General features: G+C 48.2%; 2 protein-coding genes across 2 annotated transcripts in view; both read left to right on the forward strand.

Moving 5' to 3' along the window:
* Positions 1-4,233: 4,233 nt before the first annotated feature.
* HTR1D (5-hydroxytryptamine receptor 1D) lies at positions 4,234-15,411 on the forward strand. Its single transcript, XM_036397223.1, has 2 exons — positions 4,234-5,568; positions 12,491-15,411. The coding sequence occupies exon 2, from the start codon at positions 13,585-13,587 to the stop codon at positions 14,719-14,721; it is 1,137 nt and encodes a 378-aa protein (XP_036253116.1). The 5' UTR covers positions 4,234-5,568; positions 12,491-13,584; the 3' UTR covers positions 14,722-15,411.
* Positions 15,412-21,198: 5,787 nt separating this feature from the next.
* The window catches only part of LUZP1 (leucine zipper protein 1), a 28,606-nt gene continuing 26,569 nt past the window's right edge, over positions 21,199-23,235 (forward strand). The window contains exon 1 of the mRNA XM_036397168.2: positions 21,199-21,291. The gene's annotated coding sequence lies outside the window, so the exon portion shown is untranslated. The remainder of the gene's footprint in view (positions 21,292-23,235) is intronic.

The raw sequence follows: 23,235 nt of genomic DNA on the forward strand, positions 1-23,235 counted from the left end.
GCCAGCCTAAAATCCAGGGTTCTCAGTGGTTGCATGCAAGGATCACTGTCAAAATAAATAAATGTTGACTCAGCCTGTTTACAGCCCTTTCCTTACCTCACTGATGATTTCTTTATGACTGCTGGAGATGACAAAACACCCATGATGTGCATGGAGATGTCACACAGGCCCTGGCATCTTCCATAACCCATCAGTTAAATGAAGATGGCAGTGAGATCCCCCTTGTCTTTTCCAAACTGGACATGCCAGGTCTCTCTTTCCTCACACAATGTCTGGTGGTTCCTCTGTGGGAACCCAGGAAATCCCTGAGGCTGCCCTGGAGGGCTGGAGACCCTGTCAGGACCCCTGAGCCTTTGACTGAGCCCTTGGAAAAAACAATTACTAATGTTGTATGAAGAACTACAAGCCACGGAAATTTAAGTAGAATGATAGTGAATTTATCACAGAGTAGAAAAGTAGATTTTGGGGTTTTTAGAATGGGGGTTCAGGAGGCAAGATGGAGGAATCTGGGTGTGTCCAGCCTTTCTCCTTCTTCTTCTTGGCCTCCATCTTCTGCTGTGATGGTGGCACTTTGGGATTGGTTTAGAGTAGAAGCTCACTGTCTAACATAGGTGATAGGTATTGGGAAGTTATTGTAAATATTGTACAGAGTTTTTAGTATAAGAAGATAACACCACCGCCCTGGGGGCAGGCAGAGTGCCTGGACTGTCCTGCTGAGCAACCTCACCTGGACAGGAGAAAGAACTTTATAGCTAAGAAACGATAAACAACCTTGGGAATGAGAACTGGAGAGCTCTGACTCCTTCTTTGACAGCTGGGCTGGGAAAAGGGACTTTCAAACACATCTCAGGGTCACTGTGAGCAGCAGAGACCCCGAGATTTCTCCAGCCCTGGTGTCAGGACCTACACTCTGTGCAGAAAAATGCTTCGCTGAGTCAGTGGGAGAGCAGTGCTGACAGAGAATTTCTCTCTTCTGTGGAAGAAAACTCATGTCTGTGTACAACAATGTTGTTTTGTTTAATGTGTGAATAAGACCTCATGGAGTTCAGCGAGCACACACAACCTCTCGAGAGCTGACTGCCTTTCTCAGCCACGTTCTGCATAAATCAGATGGTTAAAGCAGGCTCAAGGAACTCTGGGGAAAGCAACTGCCAAGCACTGCTGCAAGTTACCTCAGCAATCATAACAGGGGTTCTGTATTTTGATTATCTACCAATTCCTGGGCATTTTTCTACCTGACGGAGAGAAAGGAAAGAGAGGAGCCTCAGGATAAGGAAGCATTGGCTGGGCTCTTGGTTCTGCTCCTTTGTAAGACTGAGAATAAAGCTTTAAAGCCAAAATACACCTTCTGTAGAGAAGCAGTGCCTGAAGAATTCTCCATATGTCAGCATCTAAGTGTGAGGTTTGGAATGTGACAAAAACGTGGAATTCAGAGGAAAATGACTCATGTAGGAAAAAAGTACTGTGAGTTTCCTCCTTTTTTTGGAATGTCTGGGTCTTTAATTAAGTTTTCAATGACAAATTAAGGTTTGATACATTTTAAATTTTAAATTTTGATATTTGTTTGACAACAAATTTCAAAAAGCAAAGAGAATTCCTGAAGCAAAAGGAGGGACCTCACGTGATGTTATCTGTCTTCCCCAGCCAAAGTAAATTTCTGTGACAAGAAGCCAGTACATTTTGTTACCTCAAAAAAGAGTTGGTGGGTAAATCATGAGGGTAAACCTCAAGGAAGGTCCTGCTGGATGCAGGAGAAATAGATGTAAATTAGCAATGGGCAAAATTAGACTGAAAACTAGTAAAATCTTTTGTATTAGTGTTCTCACCACGGTTTAATGGTGAGCAAAAGCAGTTTTGAAGTATTTGCTGTGGTACTCAGGATGACATCAGCCTTCTCTCCCTCTCTAGCCTGGGCTTGGCAAGACCTACAAAGAGAAAAAGCAGATTTCTGTTCACATGAGCCATGGATCTGACTGTGCTGCATCCACAGGGAGCCATGATGAGGAAGGAGGTATTTTTACATGAACATCATCAAGGTGCAGCCATTTTATTGTCATTTTCTATCTGAGGAGGATGTGTCCAGGTGATGGTTTTCATGAGAATCCACTGGAATTGCTCAGTCCACTGCCCCTCCCATATGCTGCACGAGGAGACTGGGATGCTTCCCAGCTCTTGAAAAAGCTACAACCAGGGCAGCAAAATAATTCCAGTCTCAGAGGTTCTGTCTCTACTTGTGCTGGTTCTCAGTGTAGCACAGCAGTCTTTTACCAGCACCAGATTAATTTGTGCCTATGCACAGTCCTGCAGAGCATTCCATGACTGATTGTCACCCCTCCTGCCAGCTCAAACAAGTAAAGACACTCCTCCAGCATTTCTGGGCAAGTGAAATTGATAATCAGCATCCTACATCCCTGAGGAGCCACAGCTGGGGAGGCAACATCACCCCAATGTGTTTGGGGTTTGGATTAGAGCAGACCAGAGGGATCACACCACAGATCGTGGGCTCACTCTGGGACAGCCAAAACCCTTGAGAGGAAAAGCATCAGCTCTGTCTTTGATGGCCTTGCAGCCACACCAAGGAAGGAAACTGCTCCCCACACTGTGAAAGCAGCAACTTTTCAGCCTTTCTTCTGCAGCAAGGGAATAAAAACCCTGAGCCCTGTGAAATCAGACACCCAGGAAATGCTCCTCACCACGTGAGAGCAATCAAGTCTGGTCGATATGTGAGGCTTTCACTCAGGATTCTGAGACAGGAGGTTTGGATGAGCTTTAATTCTCCTTGGATGTGCCTGTAACCCTTACTCCACCACTCCCCAGCCAAGGCTCAGCTGCATCATGACTTTGGCTCAGGCTGCTGGGGAAATGTTTAAGCTGGGAGCAGCAGCAGTGAGAAATTCTGGGAGTCAAACACTATAGGAAACAAAATTAGAGGTAGGACTGCTTAGATGGGCTCAGTTTAACAAGGAAAAATGAAATCAGCCTTGTGAAAGTTTAATGAGTGGATTAAAAGAAGAAACTTACTGAAATCTGTGTATGAAATCCTGATCTTCACCCAAGGCCCTGCCTCAGACAGCACCAGGTGGGTGCAGATGTGCCTGAGCTCCAGTGATGGAGAGCACCAACATCTCCAGTCCCTCACAGGGATCTACAGACTGAGCAGCACCAACAGGCTGCTGGGACTCTGCCAACCTTGCCAATGCACTGAGGGTTTGGGTTTTTCCCCCTACTGTTAGGCCAAGGAGCAGACTCGTTTCAAAGGCTCCATTATCTGTAGATCTGTCTGTCTTACTGCTGCACCTTTGTACCAGCTCTGGGCCTGTGCACAAATTCTCTCTGTGCACCTGCTCCATCAAAAATGAAGATAATATATCTCAAAAAAAGAGTAGTTGCATTATTTTTCTAAGCAGGACTTTCAACACAGGATATTAAATACAATACTGATCTTGACCTTGTAAAGCATGAGAGAAATGTGCTCTAGCTCTTATTAGAGAGTGTCTGGAGGATCACAGTCAGAGGGAGAAGAATTTATTTTTTTTTTTAATATCTGAACACCAGTCTGCACCCCGAAATTTTCCCTGATTTTCCCAGTCAGCCTAAGGAAAGGCACCAGACACTTCCTTTTTCTGCATGGAATTACCCTTTGTGAAAAATAATGACATCTGTGAAGTCCTGGCACGGGAGAGCAACAACCTTACAGCAACTTTACTCCTTTTTTTCCCATCCTAGGAGGAACCTGTGCTCTGTCTGTGGCACACCAGCTCTCTTCTCCTGACAAGGGAGGTCTTGGGGTGGCCACAGACCCCAGAGCAGCCTGCACTCTGCTGCAAAGCCCTGCAAGATTCCACGGAGTATCTCTAGCCCAAGGGCAGAATTTATTCCTCAGTTGGAGATATAAAAGAGCCAACCTCTTTCCTTTCACATTGTATCACATCAAACACATTCCCACCCACAGAACAACACCCACATTGTTTGGGAGGAAAATAAATGGAGAGGCATCTTCAGACTTTCAGAGAAAACCTATTGTAGCTACTCTCGTCTCAGTGGGAAATTCTGGAGGCTCAAAAGATTCACCATGTGTCCTCTCCCAGCCTGGGAGGGAAGTGATGCTGCAAGGAATTATTATTTTTTGTGTAAGATTCACACCATGTGGCTGCAGTTTAAAAAGCTCATATTTTCCTCTCGGTCTCAAGTGGGGCTTTATGATTTATACCACACTCTGCCATTCCAGGTCCAAAACCCTTCTCCACTGCAGTGGAATAGGTAAAATGCTGCTGTTCTGGGAGCAGCCGGCTTTTAGAGATGTTGAAGATGGGACAAAACCCCCCAAGGTATCTGGAGGGAGAGTGACTTCTTTGAGACTGAATTGAGGGCAGCTACAGCAGGCTTGGGCTCAGGGTTAAAAATCATTTACTGAGACTCTGTGGTGGAGAGGGCAGAGCTTGACTATCCACAATATTAAGTGTGCAAAAATCATGAGATTATCTGTATTTTGAAACTAATCCAATATGTAAATTAGCTGCCAGAGGAAAATGGAGACAGCTGGCAATGGCTAATTTAGAATCTATTTAAGGCCAAATGATGCTGCAAAGGGGCTGTGGCTTAAGCATTTCTGTTCTGAGACCTTGGAATCTGAATTACTTTTATGTAAAAGTTTTGTGTAGTGTGAACATAGTTACTGCTTCTTCGGAAAAAAAAAAAAAAACAACAGAAAAAATAACATTCATTTCTAGTTAGCAACTAAAACTGGTAAAAATCCACTAAGTGCATAGCTTAAAAATGCTGGAATTAACACTGAAAGCAGGAGGGCTGTGCTGAGAGGGTGTGCAAGCCCCAGGTCGGAGCCAGGCTGAAGCAGCAGCTGGGTCAAGCCCATCCGGAGGAGCTCTGAGCCGTTCTCTACCCTTGGCATCCGCGCCGCTCTGCTCATCCCCGCTGCCCTGAGTTATCGATCCTCGCATCCACGGAACAGCACCGACAGGCTGCCCGACCCCGCAGCACCGGGACACGGCCCCGCGGCACCGGGGCACGGCACCGGGACACGGCACCGGGGCACGGCACAGGGGCTGGTACCGGAGCACAGCACAGGGGCACGGCATCGGGGCTGGCACCGGGACACGGCCCCGCAGCACCGGGACACGGCACAGGGGCACGGCACCGGCGTGCGGTACCGGGGCTGGCACCGGAGCACGGCACAGGGACACGGCACCGGGACACAGCACCGGCGTGCGGTACCGGGGCTGGCACCGGGACACGGCACAGGGGCACGGCCCGGGCTGGCCAGCGGGGTCCGGCGCAGGGAATCCCCGGGAAGGGGCTGCAGCTGCAGCCGCGTCCCGCAGCCCCGGTGTGCCGGAGGGACCCTCGCTGCCCGACCCTCGGCGATCAGAGCACCGAGCACCGAGCGAGCCCCGGCTCCGGGCCGGCCGCTGCCAGGGGAGGGGAGCGGAGCGGAGCAGAGCGGAGCGCAGCGGGACGCGCAGCGCGGGCGCATCGAGCCCGGCCGGGGCCGCCGGTGTTTCGGGGGGACGCTGCAGGAACCGGGCGAGAACGGGACAGCGGGGACAGCGGGTGAGTGCTGGCGGCCGGGGCGATGCCGGGGCGCTGCCGACGGGGCGGGCGCTCGGCCCCGGCTGAAGTTGGTGGCCGGGGATAGAACGGGGGGGCTCCGCCACGGCGGCCCCGGGAAAAGCCCAGGCGGAGGAGGGAGAACGGGAGGCGGGGGTCAGGAGAACGGGGCCTGCGACGGCATCGCCCCGGGATCAGCCGCATGGCCCCGGGATCACCGGTATCAACCCGGGATCAGCCGGCATCGCCCCGGGATCAGCCGGCATCGCCCCGGGATCAGCCGCATGGCCCCGGGATCACCGGTATCAACCCGGGATCAGCCGGTATCGCCCCGGGATCAGCCGCATGGCCCCGGGATCAGCGGCATCGCCCCGGGATCAGCGGCATCGCCCCGGGATCAGCCGGTATCGCCCCGGGATCAGCGGCATCGCCCCGGGATCACCGGTATCAACCCGGGATCAGCGGCATCGCCCCGGGATCACCGGTATCAACCCGGGATCAGCGGCATCGCCCCGGGATCAGCCGGTATCGCCCCGGGATCAGCGGCATCGCCCCGGGATCAGCGGCATCGCCCCGGCTCTGCGGGCGCCGGTGGATGGGGCGGGCAGAGCTCGGTGGCGGCATCGCCCTGAGAAGAGCGGGGACCCCGCGGCGCCCCATCACGGAATTACGGGATGGTTTGGGTGGAAAGGGACCTTTAGAGGTCACCTAGTCCGTCCTCCCAGCCACCAGATGCATCTTCAATCAAATCAGGTTGCTCAGAGCCGCGTCCAGCCTGACCTTGAATGTTTGGAGCCGCAGCCTGTGTGGGCAGCCTGTACTGACCCTGCGTGCGGGTCTGGGAGGGAAGCTGACAGGCGATTTAGAGCTTTAAACGTTTCTTGCAGGTCTCTTCCACCAGGTACAGGGTAACACTGGATAAATGAAGCGCAATTTTATATAGATTGCCCTGGGGAAAGCTTTGGGTTGCTCTAAGGGTTGTTCCATTGTTATCCCACACCATCCTGGTTTGTATTCCACGAGTGACAGAGCTGTCTGGTTTCTTCTTCACTCCTGTTTCGGGTAGGATGGTGGCCAAAGGTCACCTCTGATTAGGTGCTAGAGCAAAGCCAGGAGCTGCCACTGTGACACTGAGCCCTCAGAATCCTCACCTGTCCATGTCTCCATGTCTCTGTACCTGCTTGGATGCAAGCCAGGCTTTTCAGGACAAAATGTTCTGTTTTCTCACATGGAGCCAGAGGGACACCTGTCACCTGTTGCATCAATGATGAATATCAGCCACTTTTGGGATGGGGTTTGGTCCTGCAGCAAAGAGCAGGACCCAGCCAAGCACAAGGACTGCCAGAGTTGCAGTCTGGTGTTTCCAGTGTGCTGTGGGCAGCAGTGCATGAAACTGGAACACGGCCTTCAAGGAGAATCATGCTTCCCCAGAGAAACAGTCCCTTCCCCAGCTGTGAGCCTGATGTAAACCCCAGGAAAAGGAACTTCCTTTGCAAAATTAAGGGGACAACTGACTTTAGAGAGGTGGGATTCCTTTGCCAGTAATTGTAAGTTCCTCCTTCTAGGAACTGCTGCCAAACAGATTATTCCAGAAAGCAATGGCTGGGATCTGTGAGGTTTCTCAAGGCAAATTTGCTTTTCCTTTTCATATTGTCTTTAAAGTTAAAGCAGCATCATAACAAAGGATTTATGATGTATATCTTCCATGCTTCTCAAATATTAAAATTAGCAAATACCAAACAAACAGTCAATTTGTTACTTTTCACTCTGCTTGTAACATTTCCTGGTTTTCACATTTGCCCCCAGATCTGGTTGATCTCAGAGAAGCATTCTCACCAGCCATCAGTCATTTATTTTCTTCAGATGTATGACACTTCTGATGGGCAAGGAATCAAGCTGGTGCAGAGAATAATGAAATTTTTAAAAAATCAAACCCGTGGTGTGAACTCTGCTGGTTTGCAGCTTACTTAGAAATCTGGGAAATGTATTTCTTGAGTTGAGACGTGTCAAAATGCAGGAAGATGTGAGGGGCCTGGCTACTTTCAGTGTTTAACACAGAGTAAGAATGATGGCAGTGTACTGTGCTCACCTAAACGCAGAATTAAACTTAGTGACAAGTGTCAGTCACTTCTGGCATGTACACAGCAGGGCAACATTTGTTATTTGCCTGGACAGAACTGTCCTACATCGAGCTCTGAAGGAAACCATCCAGATATCAAAAGTCAGCATAAAAATTGACTGGATTTTCCTCTGTCTTTTGAGTAAAGATTCCTTTCTGTCCCTTGGTGATGCACTCAGAGGTACATGTGAAGGAAGACGTCCCTCAGTGTGCACACAAGCCATGATCCACCCTCTGTGATCCCCACAGGTGCAGTGCACAACTCAGCCAAGATGTTCCTTCCTGCCTGCTCCCAGCCTGCCCATTCCTGACCCTGGATGAGCACAGAGAATTGTGCAGAAGGAATTTGGATGTTTTCCCATTTCTGAGCTCCGTGAAATTGGGATGGCTGGGGGAGTTGATTCTAAGCCAGAGGAAAAAAAAAACCAAAAAAAAACCCAAAAAAACCCAACAAACCAGCATCATTGCCATAAAAACTGGGTTCAGAGAAACAACTGCTCGGCTTCTCTGCCAGTGCTGCTAGAGCTGAAGGGGAGTGCTGCTTCAAATGCTCATGGACCAAAGGAACAAGCATTGGATGTCAAGAAACCCTGTGTGTGCATCCTAGGAAGTGAAGCTGAAGCAGAGGAATATACCAAGGATCAGAGTGGAGCAAGAGAGGAGGGCAGAGAGCTGTTAGGGAGCAATGCTTAGAAAGCCAGAGGCACATGGGAAATGCTCATGGGGCTGATGCCTCAGTCGTGGGGAGTTTGTTCCTCGTGTTTGTGCTCTGAAATGAGTCTGGGGGCTCTGCTGCCCCCAGGACATCCACTGACAGCTGTTACAGGCAGCTCTGGCATTCCTCACCACTCCCTTCTGGAAAGCAATAAAAATTCTCTGCATTCCTCTGCCCATGTGGAACACCACAGTGCCACAATGCTGAGTCTTGAGCTAGTTCCAGACCTGAACTGTGATGTTCTGCAAAAACTTTCTTGGTTTTTTGTTCATTTTGGAGTTCAAAATTGGAGTTCATTAAGTTTATACTGTCAAAAAAATTCTGGTTTTCACCATTTTACATGGGGTAAACTGATTCACTTTACTTTCCTGGTGCTTCATTGGCTATAGGAAATCACACTCCAAAAAGATTATTTGACCTGTCCTTGTGACTTTCTGAGATGGAGATGTCAGTGTCCCCAAGCAATACTTTGTTTCACTACTCTTACTATCTCCAAAGTTTTCCTGAGGGCTCAGTCTTCCTTGCTGTAGTTAAATCTCTCTCCTTTCCGTGGTATTAGTCACAGCCACAGGGAACAGACTATTCCTTCCTGTTCTGCAGGCTTTCATGCACAGAAAGGCTGCTGAACATCTCTCTCAGCTGTGCTCTTTAAACCCCAGCATTCCTGTTTCCATGCAGTTTATTCCCATACATTTTCTTTTCTGATGCTTCCTGCTGCTTTCTTCTGATTTCTTGCTGTGTGGTCTGCATCTTCCTGGGATCAGTGCCCAGAGCTGAATGCCAGGCTGCCATTTGGCCTTGTCCAAAGTGAGCAGGACAAGATCTATTCAAGGCCTTATTCCCAGGTACACACTTGCCAAGGTGTTGCTGTTTTGCCCTGGTACAATGTCACTGGTTCTGCTGACAGTGCACATTGATCTCACACTGAGCAGAGTTTTTGCTGAGCTGGTAACTCTCCATCACACAACAGGGGAACTGCTCATTTCTACCTGAACTACCTTGCACTTGTCCTTAAATTCAACTTTATGGTTGAGAGCTTCCCAGCCCCTGCTCCCTCCAAAGAACTTTGTACCATATTGTAGAGGCTGTTTTTGCAATGTGGCATTTACCAGAATCATTGCCCATTAAGCCCCAGATTTTCTCTCTGATAAGTAATATTTAGTTATAATGTGTAACAGCAATTGTAACTTGGTAATTATCAATGGGTTGGATAGCTAATACATATTGGTGGTGTGTAAATAAAGGTAAGAGAGGAAAAATACCAATAATTTCTTACAAGCTGAGTAAAAATAGAAGGTGGGAGGAGAGACTGAAGGTGTTAAATATTGCTAATATTTGCTTGCCAATTACTGTAGTTGCTTATTTAAAATAAGAAATGTTTTGCATATAGTTTCTCATATAGAATGCTGTTCTCTGTATCAAATGAACAAAATAGGGACCTGATTTACTTGGAAATAGTCACAATGATGCTGGCAGATCAGACATCCAGCCTTGCTGCATGAGCAGCGCTGGAGTGAACACTCACAGAGTCAGGTACACTTCTCCAGAAACATGAAACATGAACTCTTCTCTACCAGCTCCCCTCACTGGCAGTGAAGAGAGATGCTCAGCCCTAAAGGGCTCAGCTGCTGCTGGGCTTGACCAGGAATTCGGATGCAAACAGAATTCACACAGAGCGTAGCTTTGATTTTTCAGTCCAAACACTACAGCATTGCCTGGTTTTCTCCCAGGAGCTGCATCCAGGTCTGGTTATGATCTCTGGATGGGCACATTCCTAGAGCTAATTCTAAATGGATTTCCTGTTGTTTGAACAGTGCTTTTGTCTTCAGGTTGGGCTCCATACCTACTCTATGATGCATGCGTGAGGCAGTTGTCCCAAATATGCAAGAACTTACTCAAAACTTGCTCCCCTTTTTAAGGAAAGGGGCTTCAGAGGGGTTCCTCTTGGCTAGAGTGCCACCTCCTGTCCTGCCTCCTGGCCACTTGCTGTTGGCTCTCACTGGAAGCAGCTTCACTGCTGATCACACTTTCAGCATGACAGAATAGACCTGCTCTATTTAATGATTCTACATTTAAATGAAAAGCAAAAATAAGCTACAAAATGAACTTTCAGTAGTTTGCTGAACTTCAGCTCCGTTCTCAGCCATCCCTCTGCAATTCTCCAGCTTCAAGAGAAGAAAATTAATTCCCTAATTCCTCTAACTTCAGAGTGAATGTAAAGGAAATGTGCAACTTACGAAAGGACATTTTATCTAATTTCCTTTTTTTCTGTTCTATTTAGTGAAAGAGTAAATTCTGTATTTTTATTTCAACATACCTTATTTTGTACACATTATTTGTCCCAGCCCAGCACTGCAGAGGTGCATTGAAGCCTTCTTGCAGCCCAGCATCCTCAGAAAGTGTGTCAGCTGCACCATGAAATCCCAGTCTGCAGGAATTGCCCCACTCTCCAGTAATGGCTGTGCTCCAGAAGGAACAGAAATGTGTTGGGACTTTGTTTACCCTCGGGATTGAGCACCTCTGGTTATCTGGGCAATCTCTGCAGCTCCATGCCCAGAGCCCCCATGATGACACTTGGTCCTGAGGAGCTCCTGGTGCCACCCAGCCTTCTCCTGCCTGTCACTGTACCTGCCCTGGCACACCTGGTGCTCTGCTTTTCCTCAAACAGACCCTCCCCTGCCACCTTGTCCTTGTTCCCTAACTGCTGAGGGTTAAACTGGCTTGCTCCAGCCTGGCATTGTATGTCAGGATGCTGTGCCAATCTCACTCTGGTGGCTGTGGCATCACCTTCAATTTATTTCAGGCGCTTTGAAGAGAGAAAAATACCCACAGGCCATGGCCAAGAGCACCAGGGAAGCCCACGGAAAGGTGACCAAGCACAGAGGTGACGCAGCCGAGGCAGTTGAGGGCATTCCCGTCCTGCGAAGTGTGACAAAGCCGGTGCCAAGCCGGGTGACAGCCCTGCCATGCCCTGCGGCGTGGGGCTGTCGGACGCTGCTCTCCGCTGCCGGCAGGCTGCACTGCCGCCTCACGCACCCAGCCAGCCCCAGGGGCGCACACGACGCTCTCTTATCTAGAGGCGATGCTATCTCATCTAGAGGTGATAACAGCACCAGCAGCAGGGAAATGTCCCTGTCTGACCTCCAGGAGCCACTCTGGCAGCCACTCCTGCACCACCGGAGCCCCCTGGCAGCCACCCCCAGGCTCACAGGGCGCCCCTGGGCTCCTCAGCAGGTTTCCAGTGGCAGCGCTTGGGTTTCCAACACGAGCTTTCCTGGGGCAGTCTCAGATGTCTCACAGGAGCTGCCGTCTACAGGAGCTCAACCTGCAGCTGGCACTGCTGAGCACAGCTGGCACTAACTGTGCTCCTCAGCAGCCAGGTTCTGCCAGTGCTCCTCATGCTCCTGTGTGCATCCTGCCCATCCCTCTGCTCTCAGAAATATGCTGGATGGTCGCTTCCCACCCCTGGGCTCTGCTGTGTCGAGATTTGTGATGTCTGTGCATCTGTGTTCTGCTTTTCCTAACAGGCACTTATGTGTACGACCTTGTGCTTGAGATAATTTAATGACTGCTTGTCATTTAATATTATTTTTCTTCAGTATCTGTAATTTACACAAACTTAATTTATTTTTCTTTTGAACAGGAAAATAATTTACGTGTATTCATCATTCTTTTGTTGAGTAAAAGGTAACTTCATTGAAATACTAAATTATTGGGAATACATTCATTTTGTCTAGATGGTAAATCCTCCTGAGTACATGATAAATAATCATGTACTGACTTTGCTCAGTATCACAAAATGGCCACAAGGAAGGGATTTTCTCTTCCTAGAGAGAAAAAAAACCCAAGAAAGTAATAGTCTAGTGTGAAATACAAGATCTTCTATGCCTCCTTATTAGAAAAGTACACCTCAAAAGAAAAAGCATGTCTGAAAATGTTTGACTGACAAGAAGGTGGTTGTATATAAAAAAATCAAACACCAAACTGAAAAGTGCTGCTTCTTATGTTAGGATTTAGGAGCTTCAGAGAGGCTGTTTGAGTTCAAAGTGCTGATGTTTCATGCAGAATATTTTGCTCCTCTTGCTCCACAGATTCCCAGCTGAGTGCCTGGATGGATGGCATGAACTGGTACCAGCGATGACTGAGAGAGGCTCTTCTCCTCCAGGCCTGGGAGAAGGCTGGCCTGGGGATTGTCTCCTTGCAGAAATTGGCTGTTCCTCCTTGTAGCCCTCACAGCACTCTTCAAAGCCATTCCCAACCAACATTCAGGATCTATTTCAAGAAAGGTTGGGCTGGCATAATAGAAGTGACATTCTGGTGCTCATGGGAGCGAGTGAAATCTGTCTTAGGATGTTTCCTTCAGGTTTGTGAAGACTTCAGGAAATCCACTCCTGGTGAATACAAGGAAAAGTATGGAAAGCCTGTAGATTGCATACTATGCTTATATAAAGTGTACCCAGCACCTGACTTCAGCATTTGAAGACTTGTTGAAGGGAAAACCTGAATAGTCTGGAGAAATAAATGAAAATGGAGATCTGTACTTGAAGAAGTCTTGATTTGCAAATCTGGAAGAAATTATGTTCACAGAAGGAATTCAGAAGTATTGTTCTATATGTTAGGTATTCTACTAATAAAGAGTCCCTTGTAAATACCAAAACCACAACACTCAGCTATTAGAGAGAAAAGGAAAATAATCTTGAGGGTGGCTTTGTCTTCAGCAAAGGGGCATCAACTGCATGCCCAGATGTTTCTTTTCCATCTCTTACCCTTCAGTATTGATTTATGCAACTTTACAGAAGATTAGGTCAGAAAGGAGGTGTGAAAAAAAGATACTAAAGAATTATTTCGTTTTCTTCAAGATGAAAACCACCTGAATTCCCATCACTTATAGTACTATTTTCATTGTTGTACACCAGACTTGTGTCTGGATGACATTTTGCTTTAGCAATTATGTAGTTGATTGATGTGATGTGATGTGATGTGATGTGATGTGATGTGATGTGATGTGATGGAAAATATTCCATAGGAGAGTACCTCCTCTATTGCATCAGCTGAAGTTTTCAACAAGTTACTAATTCTTCAGTGTTCGACCAAAGTATGAAAAATTCTGTTTTATCAACAAAAGTGAGCATCTTTCTTCATTGTCCCAGAAAGATTCCACTGGAAGGTGAAATCAGAGCAGAGGATGACTCAGTACAACCATTCAGCACAGTTCTCTCTCCAGAGCTCAGCAAATAAATCATTAAATGTCACTGAAACACCTCTGCCCTGGGATGAAAGGACACTCCTAGGGCTGAAGATTTCACTGTCAATCCTTCTGGCTGTTATAACTTTGGCAACAATCCTTGCAAATGTTTTTGTTGTCATTACAATTTTCCTGACTAGAAAGCTCCACACACCTGCAAATTACCTCATTGGCTCCTTGGCAGTGACTGATCTTTTGGTGTCTGTGCTGGTGATGCCTGTCAGCATTGCTTACACTGTCACCCACACGTGGGCCTTTGGCCAGCTGCTGTGTGACATCTGGCTGTCATCAGACATCACGTGCTGCACAGCCTCCATCCTGCACCTCTGTGTCATTGCCCTGGACAGGTACTGGGCTATCACAGATGCTCTGGAATATTCCAAGCGCCGCACTGCTGGCCGAGCAGCGCTCATGATTGCTGTGGTCTGGATGATATCCATCAGTATCTCTGTGCCACCGTTTTTCTGGAGGCAAGTGAAAGCTCATGAAGAAATTGCAAAGTGTGCTGTAAACACAGAGCAAATTTCCTACACGATTTATTCGACTTGTGGAGCTTTCTACATCCCGACTGTGCTCCTGCTGATATTGTATGGGAGAATTTATGTAGCAGCTCGAGATAGGATTCTGAAGCCACCCTCATTATATGGGAAACGTTTTACTACTGCACACCTGATCACTGGTTCTGCAGGCTCTTCCCTCTGCTCCATTAATGCTAGCCTCCATGAAGGGCATTCCCATTCAGGTGCATCCCCAATATTTCTGGGTCCTGTTAAAATAAAACTTGCAGATAGTGTGCTGGAAAGGAAAAGAATTTCTGCTGCGAGAGAAAGGAAAGCTACCAAAACTTTAGGCATTATTCTGGGAGCTTTCATTTTCTGTTGGCTGCCTTTTTTTGTCATATCACTAGTCCTACCAATCTGCCAAGATGCCTGTTGGTTTCATCCCATCCTCCTGGACTTTTTTACCTGGTTGGGTTACCTAAACTCATTAATCAATCCAGTCATTTATACAGCTTTTAATGAAGAGTTTAAACAGGCTTTCCAAAAACTAATACTTTTCAAAAAGTGTTCCTCTTGAGACTCTACTCCTGTGTATCTGACCCTTGTCAATCTCACAGCCTACCTGAAAATTTCCATGCTTTTATTCCCAAGGAACTGAGTGGTAACTGCCATCTCTGCTACTACCCTGTTCCATGCATGTACATTTCTGGGAATTTCTTGCCAATTTGATACTTTCTGTCTGGGATTGTACATGCCATAACAGAGCTTGTCTGTGGTCTCTGCAGTGATCATGTGTGTATATAAGATCAATGACACATGAAATAAGCTTTGCAATGAGGCAAGGTGTGTGAACCAGGGAGTTTGTCTTGTGGGATGAGGGGACACATTACCCTGATGGGAGGAAATTGTGTGTGTGTTTACAGGACATTAGTATTTCTGCTGTATATTATTAACCATTTATGTCAGCTGAGAGAGTTTCTGGAGAGCAGGATCTGATACTTATATTTTCTATGGCATGTATCTTACCCATGTGAAGCTGATAAAACCTGTAATTCTTTCAGAAGATGTCTGACACAGCAGGGCAGAGCAGCATAGCACAGATCTAAGTTATGTGGATATTTCACAAATGCTGCATTTGAAGTTATGCTTTTGGTGAAGTGTAGAAAGGAGATAATTTAGTTGAATTAATTATTACACATTTTATCATGAATAGAACAGCCAGTGAAGAAATGCTACAAAATAAATAGCATGAAAATGATTGATCTTATATTTCTGTCATTTAACTTTTTTGCATGCATAAACTGAAACAGGAGAATATGGTTTGTGCCAGTGTGGAATGACTAGGACCTCATAAAATAGCCAGAGGTTCACTCCTTGGTGACAAGATGTGGGAAGTTAGACGGGGAGAACAAAGTGACATACAAGGAAAAGTTTCTTAGTAATTAAGGTTGTTGGGATGGATGTGGCATCCCTGTCTCTGGAATTCTTTAAGTACTGGTCAAACAAACTCAGGGATCACTGTCGGGACCCTCTGCTGGGGTCACAGAGGAGGTCCCTTCTAACCTGCCCTTCTCTGCCTCTGGGATCACCTCCCTGACTGGCAGGCGGGGAGCTGGCACAGGGAGGTCTCGGATGAAGTCAGCACACCAAGTGGTGCAGCCCAAGTTTCATGCAATGTTTTAGTCTCTGGGCATTTTACATCAGAAGTGTCATGTCTACACTGAATATAAGAGCCTCACACTGCTTAGAAAATCACCCCATCATCCTTCTGACCTCCCTTGCAGCTCTCAGCCTGCCCCAGTTCATCTCCACCACCCGCTGCTGTGGCCATCCCAACACACTCCACCACAGTGCGTGTCCACTGCAGCTTTCAGCCTCCCCTTTGCATTTGCAGCTCAGCTTTGCAGCTCCTCCCTGTTGCTGGTGCCTCTCCTGAGGATGGACCATGAAGTGATGTCCCAGGAGCACCCATCTGCTGCAGAGTCAGACAGAGCAGCTGTGTGGTCCTAGAAGGGCAGTCCTCTCACTGAGGGCATTTGAGGCTGCTCTGTTTGGGACATGGCTCCTCCACCCTCCCAAAAGGGCTCTGCTCTGGCTCTGCCGAGAGGTTTGGATGATGCCACTACGTGGCCATGTCCATGCAGTGTCCCCCCACAGCGTGTCCAGAGTGGCACTGCCACATCGTGAGCTGTGCTGCTGCATTGCCTGGGGACACGTGAGCTGACACAGCCCCCAGGGGAGGGCTTGAACCATAAACCAGGGTGGAAAACTGAACTCTCACACCTGAGGCCAGTCCCTGGTACTGTTCAATGTGCTGTTACAGCAGCAATCAACTTCTCATCCTCCTCTGATGATGACAGTCTGAAATGTTCACCTTTGGGCCAGGTGATGACTTCCAAGATCCCTGGGTGATTCACCTGCTCAGTGTGAAACATAAAATTACAGATCATGGTCCTGGAAGGGCCTTTGAGAGGCTGGCTAGTGCATTCCCTGCCTGTGTCAACTGTACTTTTGTTATCTTCCTGTATTTCCTACCCTTGAAGATTTCCAATTATGAACAGAATGGCAAGATACAGCAAAGGAAGATGATCCACCACTCTTCTTTGACACTGTTTAATTCAAGAGCAAGCAAAGTAGGGCCTTTCTTTGGTTAGATTATAGGTTAATTTTAAAAGGCACATGGTCTAATATTACACCATTCTTATTGTTAGTAACCATTTGATAGCATGCCTTAGTAATTTATATTGGAAAAAACAGTGATATGGAACTGGCAGATGAAAAGACTTGCTAGAGATGATCATAAATTAAATAACACCCACAGCCTCTGAGCTGAAAGGAGGAGACTCTCATGTCACAGAGATCAATGTCCATATTTACCATTTTTACAATGCTCTGTGAATTGCAGTCCAGAGCACACAAATGTATTTCACAGAAGGTACATGAGGGCTGAGTGATATCTTAGTGCCTCTCCAGTGAAGCTCTTGCAATATTGAGCACAAAGATAAGGTAAAACATGTTATGTTTGTATAGAAGTACATATTGATATGTCCAAGAAGATAGTTATTTAAATATTATAATATCAATATTATCAATTATTTCAATAATATTATAATATTAGTTATTTCAATGATATTATAATATTCAATATCATATTTATTGAAAACAGAAGAAATAGCTAAATATATATCAAAGCATGTGTGTGTTCACTGCAGCACCCTGCATTTAAATTCCAGTGCAGGTTATTCCTACAGCCAGGGAAGAGGCAGAGTGTCAGCAAGGAGGAGTCACCATGACAGAAACTGGCAGGACAATGAATGTGGAACATGATCACTCCTCCCAGGACAAACCTGAACCTTGCTATGTGGAAGAAATATAGCCACTGAGAGCCTGTGCTTGAAGCAATCCCACCATGCTCACCGAACTGAAAACAGCCCCTTGTCAGGGGGGTACAAAGGAACAAATGCACAAAGGAACAAAAGAACAATATGTAAGACTACTTAAGTATATGAAGCCCTATTGAGGAACAGATGACATCTTCACAAACAAACATGCCAAAGGTCCTCTTCCTGTTTTGTATATGTAATCAGTTTATGAAATGATGGAAATTTTTTTGCAGAACACACTTTATAACACAGTGTCAGAATGCTTTCATTGACAATTACTTGATTTTTTATGACAATAATATGATTTTTTACCACTCTGATATTCTAATGCAAAAGGTACTTTGGCACTGGGAAGATTTGATGCTTTGTACTTTCCTGTCTATTCCATAGCAGTTAATGATGGATAGACAATTTCAAGTTTTGAACTACCATGGAAACTACTCCATACCCTGCTTTTCTTTTTTGAGTTCACAACTCCCTCTGCAGTAAACCTTGCCAGTCCTTGAACAAATGTTAAAAGAGACAGCTGTAGCTATGGTGCCAATCTTGAAATTATATTGGCAAGCACCCTTGGCATCCTTAAATGCACCCCTTCTGGCTCCCTGTGTAGACCTAATTTAGCTGACATTTTTAAGATGTCTGCTCCAGGAAGAGGTGAAACATCCCCTCAAACCAACTGACTTTATGACATTATTTACATGACCTAGGCTGCAAGATTGAAATGAGACTTGTGTAGAAGAATCAGTAGTGAAGATGTCTGATGTATTCAGACCAACCCTACTCACAGTGTGTGTAAATCCTGTTTATTATTTCCAGCAATTGCCACTCCCCATCCTGGTGTTCTCCAGGTGTGTCAGGTTCTGGCTCCCTTTGCAGCTGGTGAAGATGGATATGAAAACCCTTGGTTTGAGGAGAAGGTGTTCTCACTGGACTGAACATGCTTTCTGACTGAGAGGAAGATGGCAGCAGTACAAAATAACAAGAGATCAACCCATTTCTTATGTGCTGCAGGCTTCTCAGTGCCTTTGTTACCACACCTTGACATGGCTGCAGGCCTCTGTGGGGGCTCATGGTGGCACCTAGCTGGTTCTAGGAACAGGAAACAGTTATACACACAAAACCCCAAACCCAACAAAACTTACATTGCCATATAGACTGCTGACAATGATATGAGACTAGCAAGCCATGCAGCATTTCTGTCCACACAAGCATGATTCTGTTTCTTTTTCCCTGCTTGCTGTGAATTTAATACTGTTCCTAAACTCTGTGTGGCTTCTAGCACAACCAAGGCTCCAGCTCTGTCAGGAGCTGTTAGAAATTAATTAAACAAATATTAGGATCTTATAATGACCCCGATCTTCTAAATGCTTAAAACCTGAACACCTGGAATGAGGTAGTAATAGGAGAATCTCCATTTCTAGTGTGCAGAGAGAAGCAGGAACCACTGGCTTAGAAAACAGTGGGCTAATTCAACTCACTAGAGGCAGAGAAGTATTGACTCTGAGTTAGTTGTCTGCCAGTTTGATAAACAGAACAAATGCCAGAACTGGTGCAGAAGAAGCAGCATACACAGAAATAATTTTAGTAGGGACATGCATGTATCAGCAGCAGCAAGATCAACTCAGACACCTCACTTAAATTCACCATACAAACAGAGGGAGTACAGAATAGCAAGAATAGCTGAAGAGTCAGTTCAGGGACTTCATGAACTGGAAGATGACTGCGATAGACATTTTTAATAACCACTGAGAAATCTGCTCTCTGTAAGTTTGGCTAATCCCTTTTGAATCTCATGCCTCTGGTGTTCATGGCATCCTAGAGCCATCCACTTCTCACGTTATCAAGCTGTGCATAAGATGCATGAGTTACTTTTATTTGTTTAAAGCTACTACACCCATATGGATCCTCTGTCCTCAGACACACTGGCAGCTTCTGCTGCTTCCCCATATCATTTGTGATTTTATTGTGTTTGTCATCTCTCCTTGCTCATCATCTTTGGTCACACCTGCCCACATTACTTACACCACATTCCCCTGGAACTATGCAGCCTTTCTATCAACCATTGTGGGGACATCTGGGGGAAAAGTTTTCTACCAGTGGTGCTGGCACCCTGCTTTGGGTTTTGGAAACCCAGTACCCACGCTTCCAATCCAAGAGATAAGCATTGCAACCGTGCCTCAGGCTTCGGTGAGTCCTCACTGTGCAGTAGTGTAAACAAGAGGAAATGCTCACTAAGGAGTGGGAGACACTCCTCAGCCTCCTGTGCCACCAGATGCCAGCAGCACTGGCGCAGTGAACTGAGCTGCTGCCGGAGGGAAAGCACAAGGTGTGAGGTAGAGTCCGGACCCACCCAGCATGAGTGATGGAGGGACGTGACAGGAAACAAACTGAGCCGAGCTGATAGAGGAGGAGAAAGAAGCCCCTCACCAAGGTGGCAACTGAACCAGCTGCTGGGTGGGGTCTGCAGCGTGAGGAAGAGAGTGAATGGAAACCCAGGAAACGAGAAATGTCAAATCTCTGGATCCAAGTGAGAGACAAGCTGCCTGCTCTGTGTCATGCAGAAGCAGCACAGCTGCAGCTGGTGGCACAGTGCCTGTGGCAACAAGGGTTGTATTTCAAACCAGGCTGGTATTTCAAAGAAAATAGCTTAGTGGTGTGAGGTTAGACACTTAGAAATTTCTGTCCAGGGAAAGGAAATGATGTAGAGGAAAACTAAGGAAGCTCTGCTGCTCTAAGATAATGCAATTTTTTTATTTAATATTTTTAATGATGGGGACTTAGAGCAGTCAGTGGGAGGTGCAGACAAAAGTACAGAAAGTGGAATGAGGGATGTTACAAGGTGAGGAGGCAGCTCCCTTTTTCCCCACATGTCCCCACAATGGCCAGTAGGCTCCAAGCCCGTCACGTTTCGCTGCCCGGCCGGGAGGCTGGAATTGCTCACCGGCCTCTGACCACGTCTGCTGGGGACTCAGCCGGGCAAGGACAGCGCGATGCTTACAGAGAGAGCACCAGGGCAGCTCCCGGTGTCCTTCACCGTGTCCCCGCAGTCCCGGGGCTCTGCTCACCGCTCAGCCACACCGGGAGCAACTTTTCAACTTTTCCCGGTTGGTGTTCGGGGACGTCTCTCGTCTCTGATCCCATCTCGGCATCCCCGGGCTGCAGAACCAGAGGTGGAACCAACCACAGCTGGATCGACCATCAGGTCCCCAAACTCTCCAAGAGATGGCACTAAAGGGGGGATGCGGCGGGAGAGGAGGACAAAACCTCGCTGTGCCACCTGGCACGGGCTTTTAACGAGCGGGGACCGGCTCTACCAAAGCCCCGATGCAGCGGCAGCCCCGGGCCGGGTCAGGAGAAGGGGCTGTCCGGCAGCCTCTGGAGCACCGACCCACCGTGAGCTCAGCCACGCTAACTCCTCCGCTGCGCCCACCCGCCGCACCAACCGCGCCCAGCTCCGCGCCGGGGCCTTGCGGAAACTTTCCCCTCCCTGCCCCGAGCGCCCTCAGCCCCCCCAAAATGGCGGCCAGGGCCTGCCCGCCCTCTCCAGGGCTGGGGGCGGGCGCCGCGGAGCCGCACGGCGGCCGGGCCGGGCCGGGCCGGCAGCCCCCGCCCGCTGCCGTGACGTCAAGCACCGCCCGGTACCGCGTCCCTCCCCTCATTGTCAGCGCCCGCACCCGCCGCCCGAGCCCCGGAGCCCCTCGCGGGCTGCGGCTGCCCAAGCCCGGGCTGGGAGGGAGCGAAGCCTGGCCGCTCCTGCTGCCCAGGTAGGCAGAGGTGGGCGATGAAGGGGCGGAGGGCGGGGGGTGCCGCAGACCGGCGGGGCGGGGAGGAATTTGAGGCATCCGCTTTGTCTTTGACCGCCGCCGCCTTTCCCGTCCCTTCCCGTGCGGGCGAGCGGCTGCCTCAAGGCCGGGTCGCCCGCGGTGGCGGCGGCGGCGGGGACCCCCCTCGGGAAACCCGGCCCTGAGGCGCCCGCCGGGGCCTCGGCTCCCGCTCGGAAATGGAGCCGCCGCCGGGCTCCTTCCGACGGGACCGGAACAGCCGCTTTCCTGAGCGGAGATCGGCCCCGTCCCCGCCCGGGAAGGGCACGGTCCCGCCGGTCCTCGCTGTAGCGAGCTGCCCGCAAGGAAGTTCCTAAACCTATTGGCTGCGGCTTGGCTGAGATTTTGGAGGTTTCCAGGCGCTTAACGCGTTTTCTGTGGATAACCATTTTTTTTTTCCTTGCTGCAGCCACATACTCCCTTTCCTGTTGCTTATTTTCCCTGAATTCCCCCTTCTTTCCCAGCCCGCCCACGTTTATAATATAATTAATAACGTTCTTTTATATATATGCTTTTCCGATGCTCTGACTTTGTTAATCACTTCGTTCTTCTTTGCTCCCCCGTCATGCGGGAATTAATTGAGGGAGCATTGTGAAACTTTTTTTTTGCCTCTTTTGGAAATTTCTGAAACTTCCCTCATTTGGCTTTGTCAGGTGTCCCATGTGCTGGCATGTGAAGCCAGTGGCACAGCAAACCTTTGCTTGTTGTCCTTGGTGATTGCGCTTTCATTGCCTATCTGCATTTTTTTCCCCTTTGTAATGCTACATCTGAAGCCTTTAAACCAATTAAACGCAAGTTAAAGTTACCATCCCAACTAATCAGCACGTTTGAGTTAGGTGCGGTGGGGTTAGGCTTTAACTGGTGCGTAAATTCTGTTTAAATGTTCCACAAACATCGGGGGAAGGAAAGGAGCGCTCATCGCTGCCGCGTGTGTCGGGGCTGTTGCCTATCGAGCCTCTCGCTGGGGTGGGTGAGCGCCTCTCGCCGCAGTGATGACAGTGGGAAGGGGGAGTTTTACAACCTGGAATCGTCTGTGGCATTCCGTGTTTAGAGGGGAAAAAATGCAGTAACTTCCCACATGCCTACAGCCTCATGGCAGAGGTATGCATCTGCTGACCTGCGGGACACTGGGGGGAGGCGTCGTTCCCCAGTGTTACACTCTGTGCGAGGACGGAACCGGCAGCTCCGTGCTCTGGTCACTTTGTGCAGCCAATACCCGCTGGCATCTTTCGGCAGGGACAGCGTGCTCTGTGGCTGGTCTGCGGCACTTGCGGGAGTGTAATTCCTCCGTTGTATCGGCTCTGCAGCAGTAAAGGACCGCACAAAGCGGTCGGCAGCGCCTGCCAGGCTGGCACCCCAAGGGGACCCCTCCTGGACATGGGACCCTCTCACCCTCGGCAGCCCTGGGGCTGCTCAGTGCTCAGCCCTCTGTAGCACTGCAAGGAGGAGGAGGACGTGGAGAGCTGATTGCTGTGTTTCTTTTGGATATGTGTCTGAAAGTTCCTGGGGGAAGGAATGAGTTGGGGTAAAGGGAGTGTGGGAGAGCAGCACAATTTAAGAGTAGTCAGGTCCCCATTAACTAACCCCTGCATCTCCTGATCTAAGTAGTTCTTTAACCTCAGCTTCCTCAGAATGCTATGAAGTAGTAAGGTTTCTGCACTCCAGCACAGGCCAATCTGACCAATGCTGACTTCCTAAGAAGTAGAAATAAGTTACAAGAGTGTAGACTTTTTGCCAGCCTTCTGGCTGTCTCTGTGTTCTGAAAATTGCCCAACTGAGAGGAAGTTACTGATTTTCTTTATTTAATACGAGGCTAGGAATTGTAGGCAAAAATAACTCGTGTTAAAAAAGAGAACTCTCAAATGTGGCTGTTACAAGAAATGATAA

This window comes from Molothrus ater, chromosome 24, assembly GCF_012460135.2.
Source record: "Molothrus ater isolate BHLD 08-10-18 breed brown headed cowbird chromosome 24, BPBGC_Mater_1.1, whole genome shotgun sequence".
In the NCBI taxonomy this organism is placed as follows: Eukaryota; Metazoa; Chordata; class Aves; order Passeriformes; family Icteridae; genus Molothrus; species Molothrus ater.

Coding starts and splice junctions, on each gene's coding strand:
- HTR1D (XM_036397223.1), top strand. CDS start 13,585: ATGACTCAGTACAACCATTCAGCACAGTTCTCTCTCCAGAGCTCAGCA.